Source organism: Polyodon spathula, chromosome 7 (assembly GCF_017654505.1).
Source record: "Polyodon spathula isolate WHYD16114869_AA chromosome 7, ASM1765450v1, whole genome shotgun sequence".
NCBI classification, from domain to species: Eukaryota; Metazoa; Chordata; class Actinopteri; order Acipenseriformes; family Polyodontidae; genus Polyodon; species Polyodon spathula.
The window spans coordinates 43643372-43660553 of NC_054540.1; the positions used below are offsets into that span (position 1 = coordinate 43643372).

The window sequence follows — 17182 nt, forward strand, 5'->3', positions numbered from 1 at the left end:
GCATCTTTTGAACAAATAGGGTATGTTAAATAAATGATGAAGTGACATGTATTTTAGTTGCATTTATTTGCATTGAACTGGGAACAATGGACGCTGTTTTGTATTAAAATACAATAATGCGTTGAAATACTTTTTAACTGTGTTGGAGTTTAATTTACCCTGAGATATATTCAATTAAAATCTTATAATATACCTCACAAAGTGTAGCCGTTAGATAGATATTAATTAACACTTCTTTGATATTTCATGGTAAGCACTGTGCTGTTCATTTTATGGAAATTATTGATTGAAAGTTCCTATTCCTCTTTTAAAAATAAAACAACGCAAACATAAACACAGCATTTTTTAAAATATTTATTTTATTTTCAATGACAGTGAAACATGCTGTCCCAAACAAAGCCACCCTTGTTATCAACATAACATTGTAACATGCATAATCAGGCATAATCATATTGGAGTATTTTCTTAACTGTTAATTGAACTTAATTGAATATGAAATCTTAAAAAATGTAAATAAAATAAAATTAAAACACCATTGGAAGAGCTTGTTACCAGAACACTTAAAAAACAACTGTAAAGCAAACAGTCAGTAAACTACAGGGCAGCCATGGCTAGCTATAAAAATGATATAGTGTGATGCGCTGTAATCTGCAGCGTAACTGGGGTCAATGTGCTCAGGGGTTTGGTTAACCCATTTTGAACACTATAAGGAGTTATCTGATTTAAAACTGGAACTTCACAGATTACTTCTGAAATACTATTTTTCACCAGCAGGTGTCACATGCTGAAGCTCATGTTACCAACAGAACTAAGCATCCATTGCATTGAAGTCCCAGGTTTTATAAAGTTTCACTGTATCATTGCGGATATGCTGAAGCCTTCAGTAGATCAGCAGTGAGTGAATAGCTGGCCACGGCTGTGCTGTCTATTAGTCATGTCAATGAGAGGCTCTTTAAATCACCCATGGAGGGGAACAACTGCAGGATACATACAGCTAAACGGTCAGCCAACGTTCAAGTAATAAAAGAGCGAGCAGCTTCAAATGTTCCCTTGTCTTTTTTATGATATATGAAACTATGGTGAGTGATTCTGGGTTCCATAGATCGAATATTGAGTTAAATTTTCCCTATATCTGAGTGTATCTGTCTGTGAGCTTGACTGGGAATTACAATTGCCCACACTGAACAACTTCCTCATGTGACAAAATGACTCTTCCACTTGGCTGGTCCCATCTACTCACCCTATTGGCTGGAATGAGATCTGTTCAGTGCTAGGCAGCTATAATCTTACAGACAGACTCAAAGCAAGTCCCAAGCCAGGTAAAGACAGATATAGAGAACAAATGCTAATAACTCAATACTAGAGCATCAAAACCTAGAACTCATCAAAATGATTGCAAACATCCTTCAAAGAAGGGAAAGGTGAACAGACTCATAAAATGACATTTGAAGCTACTGGCTTTTTACAATCGCCCTGCATCACCTCAGTGCTGGCCTGCTGGGTTTGCATAGCCCCCTGTTCCTCTCGCCCCTCTTATGCTTCCACAGATGTACTGTTCTGCAGATCCTCCTGCTCCTCCCCCAGAACACGGGGCTCCTCCTTCTGGACCTCCACAGCATGGGCCTGGACAGGAGCCGTCTCCACAGTGGGGATATCTTGATACCTCACAGCACTATCGCTTTGAGCTTTTGTCCTTTTGTTAAGTAAATAGAAACATTCATATCAGTTCCATCTGTGTATACAGTATTGTGAGATTTGCCTCAGTAATACATTGTAATGTACAAGTCTGCCTTTGCTTTATCCACAGCCACACTATTTAGATTATGAGGCATACATTATGAAATAATAAGTATAATAATTATGACATGGTAACTACCGATGGAATAAGTGAGTAGTAACATGGAAATGGCCTCAACCCTGCTGTTACTATGTTATAAGCCGGTTACTGTGCAAGAGCAGGTACCATTGGTAACTACCGATGTATTACAATGTAATTACATGACATTCCCTGCAGTCTGGTGGTACCCTATTTTTTATGAAGTTTTGAATTTAATAGGGTCAGTTTTTATTTGCCTTGTGTAATACAGCGAAGAAAACTTCAGATCATCTCATATCATCCCACAAGCAAGATTGTCAACTCAGCATTGCCAGGATTCAGAGCAGGGAGCTCCTTTGCACATTACTTTTCTGCTCTCCACACAGTAGTGCCTTTACTAGGTGAATTGCTGGGGACTTGAATTGCTGTCAGTCTTAAGAGGGTTTCCCTGTATTTGTGTGCACAAGGCTGGCTGTTTAGTTTAGCTGAGGCACCTCAGTGTTGCTTGATATGTAGCAATAAATAAAGACAGATGTGTATATTGTGTAGTTAATCAGAATTAGCTAGATTGGGCAAATTAGGTGGCAATTTGTATACCTTACACAACAGGGCATTTCATGAGTGGTAGAGCTTCGGCACATCTATTGAAAAATGTCACGCATGCAACATAAGTAATGTGTACCCTGTGTACTGTGTGATCCTTGTGCTTTATGCACATGACGGAACACTTTAATTTAACATGCCTTGTATAATGCACGTTTGCTTAACGGACACTTGTTGTATAGCTCACAGAGGAGTAAAGAATATGACTATCAATCAAACTTTAAACTTACTTTAACTATATACAGTTATGGCCAACATTTTTGCACCAGCTACAATTTTAGGATTGAGACATATTTTTTTTTAAAAACAACAGCTATATGAACATAATTTAGATCTTTTATTTAACCTCAAGTAATCAAAGAAAATACAAAATGATATCACAAAGTATTGCACTTACTGCAGTTCAGTACCAGCGGATTTATTCTTGTTATATTTCCCCTTCTTCTTGCTTGAGATAAACCAGACAACCGTCCCTATAATGACTGCAATCACAACAGCCCCGATCACGGCTCCAACGATAGCTCCTTCATGTGCACCTGTGATATTATGTGATATTATTGCATTGTAGGAAATACTTTGTCCTACAACAGACAAAGGGGCCGGTTATTCCCTGTGCTATAATAACAAGGCATGACTTATTTAATTTTAGTACACTGCAAAATTCTATTCTCACACTTTATATATTTTTCATTTTACATGTATTTGTATTTTTCATGTCCCTTTAAACTGGGATATTTAAATGGAAAATCGGGCCCATTGTGAGTCTGCACATGTGTGCAATGAGTACATCATTTGAAACATATGTGGTCAGTGGAATTTTAATATCAAATCTGTAAAGACATCATTTGGGACTTTTGCCGTTTGAGAGCTATCAAAACAAAACATGGTGAAAAGATTATTTTTTGTGATTTGTCAATAGTGGGCATTTACATAATAGATCAACAGTTTGTCATACAGTAGTTTATAATAGTTTACCGTACTGTGTTCTTTACCATGTTCATCTATGCTTTGTTGTACAACAAAGGGTGGCAGTATTAGATCCACCGCTGTTTAGATAATGAAATGACTTCCTGGTATATCTCAGTAAACAAGTGACTGATAAGCCCAGCAGTCTAATTGTGGATTGAATCCAGACTGGATTGTGCTATCGATATTGAAGGTCAGGTAGAATGGGTCTGATTGTGCAGCTCTGAGTTAAATGCATGTGGAGAGCAGGCTCCCAGTGAGGTGCAGTGACACTGAGTTAAATGCATGTGGAGAGCTGGCTCCCAGTGAGATCCATTGACAATGAAATGCATGTGGAGACCAGGCTCACAGTGAGATGAGGGGATACTGAGTTAAATGCATGTGGAGAGCAGGCTCACAGTGAGATGCAGTGACACTGAGTCCAGCCATTACCTTCAGAGAGCTCCACTGTGCAGATAGAGAACCCCTGGCTGTTGGAAGCATTGCACTGATAAGTACCGGTTTCAAACTGGGACAGATTTCCAATCGTCATACTGCCAGTTATGATATCTGAGAAAAAAAGAACACGTTTTTGCTAAATCAAAAAATAAATAGACACTGAAAATGAAAGGAAAAGCATCAATTTGTTACTGATAAGAAAATTTACTCAAAAGCATGAAAGCATGCTGTTCTTCACAATAAATGTTAAATAAGCAAAAAAAAAAGCAGTTATTTAAGAAGATTCATTAGGAATTATTATTCTTTCAAAAGTAATAGATATGAAATAGTAATCATTGATATACCATCGTATTGTTGAGTTGCATAACATTTTAAACACAATCTGTATTTACGATACCATGCCATACCATACCACACTATACCACACCACACCACACTATTCCATACCATACTATACCACACCACACTATTCCATACCATACTATACTATACCACACCACACTATTCCATACCATACTATACCACACCACACTATTCCATACCATACCACACTATACCACACACTATTCCATACCATACTATACCACACCACACTATTCCATACCATACCACACTATACCAAACCACACCACACTATTCCATACCACACTATACCACACCACACTATTCCATACCATACCATACCATACCACAATACACCACACCACACTATTTCATACCATACCACACTACACCACACACTATTCCATACCAAACCACACCACACTACACAACACCACACTATTCCATACCATACCACACTATACCACACACTATTCCATACCATACTATACCACACCACACTATTCCATACCATACCACACTATACCACACCACACCACACTATTCCATACCATACTATACCACACCACACTATTCCATACCATACCACACTATACCACACCACACCACACTATTCCATACCACACTATACCACACCACACTATTCCATACCATACCATACCATACCACAATACACCACACCACACTATTTCATACCATACCACACTACACCACACACTATTCCATACCAAACCACACCACACTACACAACACCACACTATTCCATGCCATACCACACCACACTACACTACACCACACACTATTCCATACCATACCACACTACACTACGCCACACACTATTCCATACCATACCACACTACACCACACCACACACTATTCCATACCATACCACACTACACCACACTATTCCATACCATACCTCACTACACCACACTATTCCATACCAAAACACACCACACTACACTATTCCATACCACAGTACACCACACCACACCACACTATTCCATACCATACCACACACACCACACCACACTATTCCATACCATACCACACTACACCACACCACACTATTCCATACCATACCACACTACACTACACCACACACTATTCCATACCATACCACACTACACCACACCACACACTATTCCATACCATACCACACTACACCACACTATTCCATACCACAACACACCACACCACACTATTCCATACCACAATACACCACACCACACCACACCACACCACACTATTCCATACCACACCACACTATTCCATACCACACCATACTATACCACACCACACCACACCACACCACACTATTCCATACCACATCACACCACACTATTCCATACCATACTATACCACACCAATTTCATTTATATCCCCTTCGGTCACAATTTTTGAATTACAATTTTAGGAATTTTGGAAGAGTTTGTGTGAACTCTATGAAGAAAGTCAAAACTTTAAAAAATAACACTGTGAATTTAAAATATATACATACATAGGAAACTTAACATGGTACACTTATAAACACAGTGATTGAAGGGGATACAGCAACCTTCATGTACAAGCATCCCGGGACGCATTACAAAATCAACAACAAGCCAAAAGAGCTATTGGAAATTAAGAGTTACCCATTTGTCCCAGTGGTTTTGTGGCAACCCCATCATTGATTTTACTCCAGGTATAGGTAGGGGCGGGGTTTCCTTGCTGTGAGTGACAGGACAGGGATACCCGGTGACCTGATTCTGGTGTCCCATGGATGGCACAAAGTGGTTTTGATGGCTCGACTTCAAGGAAGAAACATTGATCAGTGTCAAACAGGCTGGAGCCTCAAAGCAAGAACAACTTGCCCAGACAGAGAAAGACAGATCTAATTCTGACAAAGAGACCTCAGCAGAGTGGATTACCTTCACTACATGTTCAGATTGTTCAAATTGCCACTGCAAGAATTAACTGTGTCTAAGAAATATGATCATATCACACCGGATTGGCTCTCACTACACTGACTTACGGTACCATTTAGAATTCCTGCTCATTATAAATTCTTACTACTTACCTATAGGGGGTTGAATTATGTTTTTCAAATATATCTCAAGGAATTATTATCTCCATTCATCCCTGGTCGTACATTATGTTTTGAAATTGCCTACACCTTTTAGACAAGCATAGTCTGTGCCTCTTTTAAAATCTTGCTTATAAAATCTCTTTGAAAAGACATTTCTTAGTACATTGCTTTAAGGTTGTGTACTGAATTTAAATTTCTGACTAACAACTCAAATTGTATTACCTAATACAGAAACAAAGAACAAGCCTTGGTTGTTGCCCTGGAAGTCCGGTGGGTTGTTCACCTCACAGATGTAGACACCGGAGTCGGGTGGCTGCATGTTGCTGATGGTTATCGTTGCGTTGTTTGGGTATGTTGCTGCTTTGATCCTGTTTTCAAAGCTCCCCAGACTGTAGGACTGTCCACCTTCATAGTAATAGATCTGAAGGTAGGGAATGGAGTGATTTAAACCACAAGCAGCACGGTGGGAGCAGCAGTGTAGCAGCTCCTGCATGTAGAATTGTAAATCTGGAAGCCTGGCGTTAGCGTGTATAATTGTAAATCTGGAAGCCTGGCGTTAGCGTGTATAATTGTAAATCTGGAAGCCTGGCGTTAGCGAGTATAATTATAAATCTAGAAGTCTGTGCTTAATATAAAGGGAGGGAGTATTTAGAGTTGCAGCTCTCTGCAGAGTTGACTCTGTTTTTGTCATAGCTAGAGGAGAAATGCAAACAAAGAAAAAGGCTCAACCAGGGAATAGAATAGGGAAGCCCCACCCAGCCCACATCAACCCTTCAACTGGGTCTCCATGGGGCACTAGCACAAGAAGCCAGCTATGTTACAGAACAATCCAGGATGAACAGGTAGATAATGCTTGTCAAAACAGTATAAACATCCAAAATGATTTTTGCAAGCACACAATGGGGTGAAACGGTAGAAATTTGTAAATGCTGTGATTGTTTAAATCATTAAAATAAATGGATTTTGATTTCTTAATTGTGTTTTAGTCTTTAAAAGTCAGTAACATTAGAGGTTTGGGCCAAATGTAATATTTAAAAGTTAGGAATATTTAGATCTTACATTGTTTAGATCAACTCAACAGACAACAGTCTCTATTCTATATCTACCCCAGCCTACATCACAGTGTGACCCATTCTGTACCTCTACACCAGCCTACATCATACTGTGAACCATTCTATACATCTACACCAGCCTACATCACACTGTAATCCATTCTATACATCTACACTAGCCTACATGACACTGTGACCCATTCTATGCATCTACACCAGTGTACATCACACTGTGACCCATTCTATACATCTACACCAGCCTACATCACACTGTAACCCATTCTGTACATCTACACCAGCCTACATGACACTGTAACCCATTCTATACATCTACACCAGCGTACATCACACTGTGACCCATTCTATACATCTACACCAGCCTACATGACACCGTGACCCATTATGCGCTGTCTTATCAGAAAATATCAGTTGAAATGTTGCTCTACTTGCCCAACTTCTATTGGTCAGTACATGCTATGAATGGTTTCTTACCTGGTTTTTCCAGCTACATCTCCCCCGTTTATCAGTGCCATACACGGTCTTGAGACAGTGGCTCTCGGAAGACTTGTCCGAACTGTCAACACTTAGGCACAGTGTGGGCTGCATTGGATGAAAACTTGCTTACTTCAAATCCACGTTCTACCCTTAAATTCTACCACTATACACTGGTAATACTTGAAGTGTCTCTAACTACAATGTGGTTGCACTGTAGTAACATCCACACACTACAGTGGCCAAGAAGTGCAAAGACATAGCAAATCTACACAAAGATGTAGCAACTCTACATAGACGCAGCAACTCTACATAGACGTAGCAAACCTACACAAAGACGTAGCAAATTTACTCAAAGACGTAGCAAATCTACACAAAGACGTAGCAAATTTACACAAAGACGTAGCAAATCTACACAGAGACGTAGCAAATCTACACAAAGATGTAGCAAATCTACAAAGACAAAGCAAATCTACACAAAGATGTAGCAAAACTACAAAGAGGTTAGCTGGTGCAAGTGTATAAAACGGGTGAAAGGTGCAATGGTGTCGGAGCTTTTCTAAAAGTGTATGTGCTTTACATTGATAAAGAATATTAAACAGCTGTCTACAAAGCATTTGTTCAGCTTTAATAACCTTACTAAAGGCTAGCTATTTGTTTTAAATTCTACAGTTATTTACTGATTCAGACACAAATTACATGAAATGGCAATGTTACAAAATGACATATGTAGAAACATTCACTCTCACATATACAGTCGGCTGGCTTCTCTGTGCTAATTCTTTGTTATAAACATGTCCATGTTTTTTGTTTTTTTTTCCATCATTTACATTGTTAGTTCTGTCTTTGTGTATGCTTACCAAAGCCACTGTTTTTAACCCTTACACTCCAAGCAATTTTCACCTATTTTTGCCAAATTGCCTTTTCCCTGTAAAAGTCCAAAAAGCATGTTATTTATATCAAAATTTAAAGCACTAATTTTTATTTCATATTATGTTGGAATCTGGAATAAAAAGTGCTTCCTTCAAACTCACAGATGAGAAAATGTGAGAAAAAAAACGCATTTACAAAAATTATCAGTTTTTTATAAAATAAACCATGAAAACATGTATATTGAAATTTTTGAGTTTATATTATAGTCCTACATGTTGGGAAGTTCCACAAATTTTTCAGCCCAATAGCACCAAAAATGAGCAGAATGCGAACATTGTTTGCAATTTTGTATTTTTATTGGCAAAAGTGTTTTTGTTTTGATGTGCTCATGGCTCTAAAATCCTTGTTTAACCGAGTATCGCATCGAATTTGAACTGAACTGAACTTGAACTGAAGCCTGGCTCCTCTTCTTCTACAAAGAATCACCGCTGACAGACCTTCCTGGACAGAGATATAAGCCAAAACATCAGACTATGTCTGCAGTGCATGTCTGTGCACACACCCATCTTTGAAGTTTGATGTGCGCACAGCTCTACAATCCTTATTTGGCAGAGTATCGTATAGTATCATATCGTATCGAATTTGGTGTGGAATTGAAGCCTGACTCTTCTTCTTTGCAACAAACAAAGAATCATTGCTGACAGACGTTCTTGGTCGGAGCTACAAATCCCATATACCTGAGTTTAAAGGGCTAAAGTTGTCAATGTTTTTTCTTTGCTGTGGAGAGCGACTCCTGCACAAATAATTTCATATGTTGCCTTGTTTTATTTTATTTTTTGGTGGCGAAATTAATATAACAATATTATAATCTTTAAAGTGCTTTCTTTAATTATCCTCTATATATTTCTCGTGTTAAAACTAATCTATTTCTCATGCTGAAAAAATGTTAATTCACAGTAAAAGTAAAGGCTCCGCACACTGAGGCTTTCATTTGCCTTTAACCTGGGTGACGTATCCTTCCTCCAAAAATGAAATAATGTTGATCACAGTTGCTTTAAGTTGCTGTTCGGGACTCTGCTCTGAACAACTTCACCGTGCCAGCTCAAATAATTATCAACTTAAATATCAATAAAAAAATAATGTAGATTTTCTAACATTTACAAATTGAAGACACCATCAGCTGTAATTACATTCCTGCTTGGGCAGCACACATTGAAATGGGAACTTTTTTTATTAGACCTTTTTTTATTAGATTTGTTTTTAATCTTTATTTACAAGGTAGACATAAAATAAATATTCTAAAATTTATTAAATTTATTTATAAAATCGCGTGGGGGCTACCCTGGAGGGCTAGTGAAAAAAGTCCCAGGAGGAATAGTTTGCAGCAGGGAAGCACCCACGAGCTATTGTCCACCGCCTAAAAGATTATGCCATGGGCTGGCTGAATCCGGACGCAACCACCAAAGCCAGGTTGGTGGAGTTTATTGTGGTGGAGCGGTTCTTGGAGTGTCTAGCTCCGGGACCTCAACTATGGGTCCAGCGGCAGGAACCTGATACTCTGGGCCGGGCGGTCGAATTGGCAGAACAGTACCAGGCAGCAGAACCAACGTCCACGAGACTGCCTGGAAGGAGTGTGTCTACCAGATCAACTGGCCCAAGAGAGGGGGAAAGGATTGGGGAGGAAGGGGCAGTCAAAGATTTGGTCGTGGGGTGTCGGTCGGAGCTCCCGGCCGGGAACCGAAGCAGGGTGGGGCTACCCATGGGCTTCTGGGGTGTCGAACCAGGGTCTCGCTCGGTCACCTTATTGGCGAGCCCCTTTTATAGCTTTGGTTTTTCCACCTCTTGCCGAAGCCTCGCGGCGAGAAACCAGTCCACCGATGTGTTCGACGTGCAGGGAGGTGGGCCACATCACCCGGGATTGCCCCATGATGGAGTGTGACCTTGGCCAGCCAGGTAAGCACATTCAATTATTTCAGTCACTTCAGCAGAAGGGTTTTGTTATTCCTGTGACAGTGGATGGTACAAAAACCCAGGCACAGAGCCAGCACAGGGGTCTGGCCTGGCTGCCACCGCTCGGGACCGACCTGTGACAACGTGCTGGGCAGGCTCTTTGACCAAGCAGCTGTAGTTAATGGTTGGGTCATCGAGCCTAGACGCGCCGCCACGTACCCTCACTTCGAAATTAATCGAGACCTTCTGTACCGTGTTGATAAATTACCCCAGATGAGGGAAGTGCGTCATCAGTTGTTCATTCCTCAGCCCTTTAAGGAGGCTTTGTTGCAGCTTGCTCAAGCTATTCCCCTGTCTGGTCATTTGGGAAGGAATAAAACTAAAGCAAAGCTTCTGTCATGGTTCTTTTGGCTGGGGCTGGATGGCGATGTCAACCGTTTTTGTGAGCATTGTGTGGAATGTCAGAAGGCTAGCCCTAGAGCCGTCACACAAGCCCCACTGGTGCCTTTGCCCCTAGTGGAAGCTCCATTTGAGCGTATTGGAATGGACAGAGTTTGGCCACTGGAAAGGAGAGCAGCAGGATACACCCATCTACTGGTCATTTTTGATTATGCTACTTGTTATCCAGAAGCTATTCCCCTCCGATCTATGTCTGCTAAGTCTATTGCCAATGAGCTTGTGAAGGTTTTCTCCCAGGTGGGGATCACCAAAGAAATACTGACCGAGAAAGGCACCAATTTTATGTCCTGGCTAATTGATGGAACTTTTGATGTAAGCTTTTGGGAATTAAGACCATTAGGACCTCGGTGTTTCATCCTCAGACCGATGGTCTTGTGGAATGCTTTAATAAGACCCTTAAGAGCATGTTGCGCAGGTTTATTCATAGTGATATGCATTACTGGGACCAGCTGATTCCTCCCCTTCTCTTTGCGATCAGAGAGGTACCCCAGGCTTCCACTGGGTTTTCACCATTCGAGCTGTTGTACAGGCGGAGACCCCGGGGCGTGCTCAATCGGGTCGGAGAGATGTGGGAGGAACAGCAGGATAATTTGACCAATACCATCCGGTATGTGTTAGATCTGCACAAACACCTTTTTTTCTGTTGGGAAATGGGAGCATGACAAATTGCAGCATGTTCAACACAGACAGGAGACACATTACAACCGAGGAGCCCGGTTGGACACATTTTAGCCGTTGGATAAGGTACTTCTATATTTACCCAGTTCCGAGTCGAAACTCTTGGCTAAGTGGCAAGGACCCTTTGAGGTTACAAGCCAGGTTGGGAAGGTGGACGATGAGATCTGCCAGCCAGAGCGACGGAGAGAGAAACACACTTATCATATAAACCTCTTGAAGCCTTGGTTACAACTGGAGGCGTTGCTAGTAGAGCATACAGATGACGTCCCCGACCTAGGACCTGATCTGTGTTGGCAAGAAAAGGGTCGGTACAGATTGTGGAGAATCTGACACCAGCACAGAAATGTCAGGCTCACGGTCTGGTGGCGGAATTTCCTGACGTGTTCTCTCCAGTCCCGGGGCAGACTCGTGTAGCCCATCTTCGCATTAATATTGGTGCCATGTTCGCCAGAGGCTGTACCGTAAAGCTAAATGTAAAAGACAGGAAATAAAGACGGAAATTGATGAAATGCTTAGACTGGGGGTAATAGAAGAGTCCCAAAGTGACAGGAACAGTCCGGTTGTTTAAGTCGATAAGCCGGATGGATTGCATTGACTTCAGATGACTCAATGAGAAATCGAAGTTTGACACTTGTCCGATGCCCCGGGTAAATTAATTGCTGGAGCATCTAGGCACAGCTCATTTTATGATGATACTGGATAACAAAGGGGTACTGGCAGATACCCCTGACCCCAGAATCTAGAGAGAGGACGACGTTTTTGACTCCCCTCGGGTTATACCAATTTAGGACCATGCCCTTTGGGTTGCACGGAGCACCCGTCACTTTCCAGTGGATGATGGATCGTATCTTGCTGCCCCATCAGCAGTATGCTGCTGTTTACATAGATGACGAGGTTATCCACAATGAGGATTGCCCGAGTCATCTGTGTAATGTGGCGGCAGTGTTGTAATCCTTGCGGGAGGCTGGGCTCACTGCTAACCCAAAGAAGTGTGCCATTTGGAAGAGTGGGTCGGAATATTTGGGGTATCGAGTAGGGAGGGGACAGATCAGACTGCTAGTTACTAAGGTGAAAGCCTTGGCTAACTGGCTGCTTCCAGCGACAAAAAACCAGGTGCACTCTTTCTTGGGACTAGCTGGCTATTATAGGAATTTCATTCCGAGCTTCGCCACACTCGCTGCTCCTTTGACAGATCTCACCCGGAAGGCTGCCCCAAATATGGTTCAGTGGACAGAGTCATGCCCATGGGCCTTTCTCGCCTTGAAGCGGAGGCTGTGTAGCAAGCCAGTGCTGTGCAGCCCGGATTTCACCCTACAGACGGATGCGTCAGAGACAGGTCTCAGGGCAGTGTTGTCTGAGGAGGTTCAGGGAAGCGAGCACCCGGACCTGATCACCAGCAGGAAGCTCCTTCCTAGCAAGAAAAATTATAGCACCATCGACAAGGAGTGTCTCATGGTAAAGTGGGCAGTCAAGTCCAGTACTACCTCCTGGGGTGACATTTCACCTTAGTTACAGATCATGCCCTTCGCATGGCTTCACCGAATGAGAGATAGCAATGCCAGAATCACACGATGGTACTTGGCCCTGCAGCCCTATTCCTTCAGGGTAGTCCACAGAACAGGAAAGCTGCATCAAAATGCTGATTTTTTCTCTCGGGAAGGCATGAGGGTGTAAGATTTTCGAAGGAACCGGTGGTGTCATTCTGAGGGAGATAATGGGGAGATCTGTGCTGACTCTGCTGTTGTGTTGATACTGCTGAAGGAAGAGGGCAGCAGTTATCCAGTACCCTCCTGTGAGTCATGGCAGTGACACGGGGAGGTGGGAAAGGGGGTGTGTGGACTTTCCCTCTCTCTGAGTGGCTGGGAGGCGGGTCTTGGGGAGATTGTTAGCCCTATAAGATAACGCTCTACTGTTTCCTCAGGTCTGCCCTTTTAGACGTGCTGAGAGTACGGAAGCGCAGTTCCAGGATTAAGAACGGCTGGGAGAAAACAACCCGGGAGGAAAGAAAAAGGAGCAAAATTAAACCACAGAGAGACACAGTGGTAGCTGGAAACCTTGGGCAGAACCCCGAAGTATTGTGGCTAGTAGGTGGAGGGAGCAGGGAGTGTAGGTTGGTGACTCGGGTCATGCGGGTAGCGACGACCAGGTTATACCTGGCAAGTGCAGCACCTTTTATTTGTAGTTTTATTACCGTGTTTTCTTTCTTTTTGTTTTCATTATTATTTGAGCACCTGCAAGTGCTCCCGCAGTTGATTTCCGTACCAGTATCGGTATTTTCGTGGTCTTGTCTATGATCAGTGATAGTCAGGCCTCGCACAACTGCGCCCTCTGCGGGCTAAGACAAATCAAAGAATCGGTAATAATAAAACTGGGCACCTATGTGGTGTTGTCTGTCTGTATCACTGCTGTGTTGTGATACCTGTCTGTCTCCTGTGTCAGTGAATTACCCACCACCCTTCCACAATAGGTTTGAAAAGAGGTATAACAGCAGTGTACAAAAACTTTAAAGCGTTTTTCTGCATGTACACAAAAAATTTAATTGATTAAAAAATTATTTATTTCAGGAGATTTCGGTCAAAAGCCCTGCATTTTCTTATATACATGAGAAAAACTTTTTATTGTTTACATCTCTCTCTCCCTCTCTCTCTCTCTCTCTCTCTCTCTCTCTCTCTCTCTCTCTCTCTCTCTCTCTCTCTCTCTCTCTATATATATATATATATATATATATATATATATATATATATATATATATATATATATATATATATATATAAAATATTTTGAAAAAAGAAAACTGCAGTGTACCAAAAGGAGCAAAATCAAAAAGAAAAAGGTAATGTAGGTGTACACAAATGTGAATAACTGATAAAAAAAAGACATATATCTGGACGTTTTGGATTACGTCCTCCTTAATTTATCTGCCATATTTTGATTTGATGAGCAGACAGAGCTGGCCACCGTATTCTATATCTCACAAGAGAAAAGACATTCAGAATATATTATCAGAGTTGACATGATTAGAAACCATTTACCTGATCAGTTTTTTGTGAGTTTGCCTGGTGAAAGGTCCACTGAATGTTTAAATTGGTTGTTGTGTCTATATTAGTTGTATAGGTGCACTGCAGAGTGGCGCTCCCTCCATCAGTCACATTGAGGCGTTGGTTTAGAACCTTCACAGTTACTAAATGACTGCTGCCTGCAACAAAAACAATAGAGAAACATTACAAAGCACACAGAGATAGCAACACACAGCAGAGTAAACTGTGACAATCAGTCAAACAAACAGTTAAACATTACCATAATTTCACTATTTCACATGTGTTGGACAGGCATGCACTTCATGGAACGCATTGCTGTCATCTTCATGTATTCTGCACTTTCCACTGTATTTATTGTACTATTTCATGTATTATGCACTTCTCATTGTATTTAGTGTACTGTTATCATGTATTATGTACTTTCCACTATATATCATGTTTTCTACATTTCTTTATTTGAAGTATTGTGGATTTTCTTGTGTTTACTCCATCTTGTACAACGCTTTGTGACGGTGTTCCACTATGAAAGGTGCTCTATAAAATAAAGACTGATTGATTGATCTCATTACATTTTTTAGTAACCTGGAACTGTGACAGTTCCTTTTTCAGACAATTTATGTGAAAACATAATTACTTTTAATTTCATAAAAAAAAAAAGGAAAACGGCTAATACATAACGTGGAAATATGAATGTGCTAGAAAATAACGTCAGAGGACTTAAGGAGTGGGTTCGATAGCTGGTTATTCAAAGAATATTTTGAGCTGCAGCCTGACCAAACCGAGAAAAAATATCTCTGTAAAATGCAAACTGTAAAAAGCAACTGTTTTAACTGGAACATTTTTTTTTTTTTCAAAGTAATGTAACTAGCTGCAGTTTTGTTCAAGTTACGCGCAACTGCAACAGATTTTCTTTTTTAAAAGTAACTTCCCAAACATCTCTATTGAAAATTCCAGTAGCTGGTGGGGACCTGGTGACTGGCTAAGAATTGAGAATTTGAACAGATATTTGAGCCTTTTACTGGACACCCAGCCAGTATATACAATACCAGACAGGATTTATAATACATATATTCATTATAATGGTAGACAATAAACACGGAACTCTGAACATTGTCAGTAAAGGGATTTTAAGATAAGCCTTACTACTGAAGGAGTACTTTTTTTTTTTAATATAATCAAGTTATTTACATTTTCTAACACTGAGCACTTTATTTATTTTTTGGGATGTCATTCTTTGAAGCAAACTGACTGGGTTTTTAGTTTTAGTTTCCATCTTTGTTTTTTAAGTTTTTACATCCTTGATGAATCCAAGTTGCCAGAGACATTGAAGAAAAGGCAATGGGTAGTTTACAGCATGTTGGTCTAGGCCACTTAACAAGGTATGATACACTTGAAACTGCAGAGGGTGGCCTCAGTACTGAATGCAGGCCTCATTAATGAGCACGACTACACTGCTTGAAATGTATGCAGAGGAAATCATGTTTGTATATGTTTCTACAACAGAATTTATACATGACTATGAACAAAGATATCATCTAAAGCAGGGGTTCCCAAAGTGTGGCCCCCCAAAGCACACCCTCAACCCCCACCCTCTTTCTGATCATTCACTTTATTATTACATTTTCTGAACATTTTCGTTAAAAAATTGTGAATTTAATTTGGTGGAAATTAATTATACACAGCAATCAAAGTTCAGATAAATTCCCTAACTATCACTTTTGACATGTTTTGGATCAAATCTGGATGCTGTCAAGCCAAAGTTGTTAAGGTGCCCTATCCCTTAAAAAAAAAAAAAAAAATAGACGCCTATAGTGCACAGTAGATTTGCTGTGCTGAAGGAAAATAATATGGAACCTCCTAAGAAAAGAAAAAATTCTTCTACTTTTCTTAAATTATTATTTTGTCGTCTCCTATCGCTTTCCACGGGGGGAGATGCTCAAAGACTGTGCTATCAAGACATGAAGGTACCATCCAAATAAGGTTAGATTACTTTATGCAGCTGAAGTAGCTAGCAAGCTTCTGTAAAGTTAACAGAGCGACTGCAAGAAACGTTACGGTTCAGGATACAGGGACTTTTTCTGTTGTAGATTTTATTTTATTATTTTAAGATCAAAAATATTCAGCTTCAACTACATCGGGAAAATGCTCTTTGTACAGTATTGTAGTTTCGGTGTTCAACTTGGATCTTTTGTTGGGGAAAGTACTACTGTAGTAACAGTACCAAGCTACAGTTTAAAATTGTTACTGTAACATTTCTTTTTTGTACAGTGCTTCTGAATAAGACTACAGTTAGGCTGCAGTGCAGTAGCTAGTAGGATGTTATGTAGCAATCGTATGTAATTTCATAAAAAGCACCAATGTAATGCCGATAATTATGAATAATTATTGCTGCACTTTAAATAGAAAT

The 17182-nt window shown here is 40.6% G+C and overlaps 1 protein-coding gene across 2 annotated transcripts in view; it reads right to left on the minus strand.

Annotated features, from left to right (window-relative positions):
* Window positions 1-367: 367 nt before the first annotated feature.
* The window catches only part of LOC121318639 (V-set and immunoglobulin domain-containing protein 1-like), an 18800-nt gene continuing 1985 nt past the window's right edge, over window positions 368-17182 (minus strand). Inside the window, exons 2-8 of one of the 2 annotated variants that reach the window (XM_041255533.1) lie at window positions 14770-14933; window positions 7778-7885; window positions 6456-6654; window positions 5800-5955; window positions 3818-3934; window positions 2817-2955; window positions 368-1693 (exon numbers count right to left, since the gene is read on the minus strand). In XM_041255533.1, coding sequence (XP_041111467.1) covers window positions 1534-1693; window positions 2817-2955; window positions 3818-3934; window positions 5800-5955; window positions 6456-6654; window positions 7778-7885; window positions 14770-14933 — 1043 coding nt within the window. In that variant the 3' untranslated portion in view covers window positions 368-1533. The remainder of the gene's footprint in view (window positions 1694-2816; window positions 2956-3817; window positions 3935-5799; window positions 5956-6455; window positions 6655-7777; window positions 7886-14769; window positions 14934-17182) is intronic. The other variant, XM_041255534.1, reaches the window with a different exon arrangement.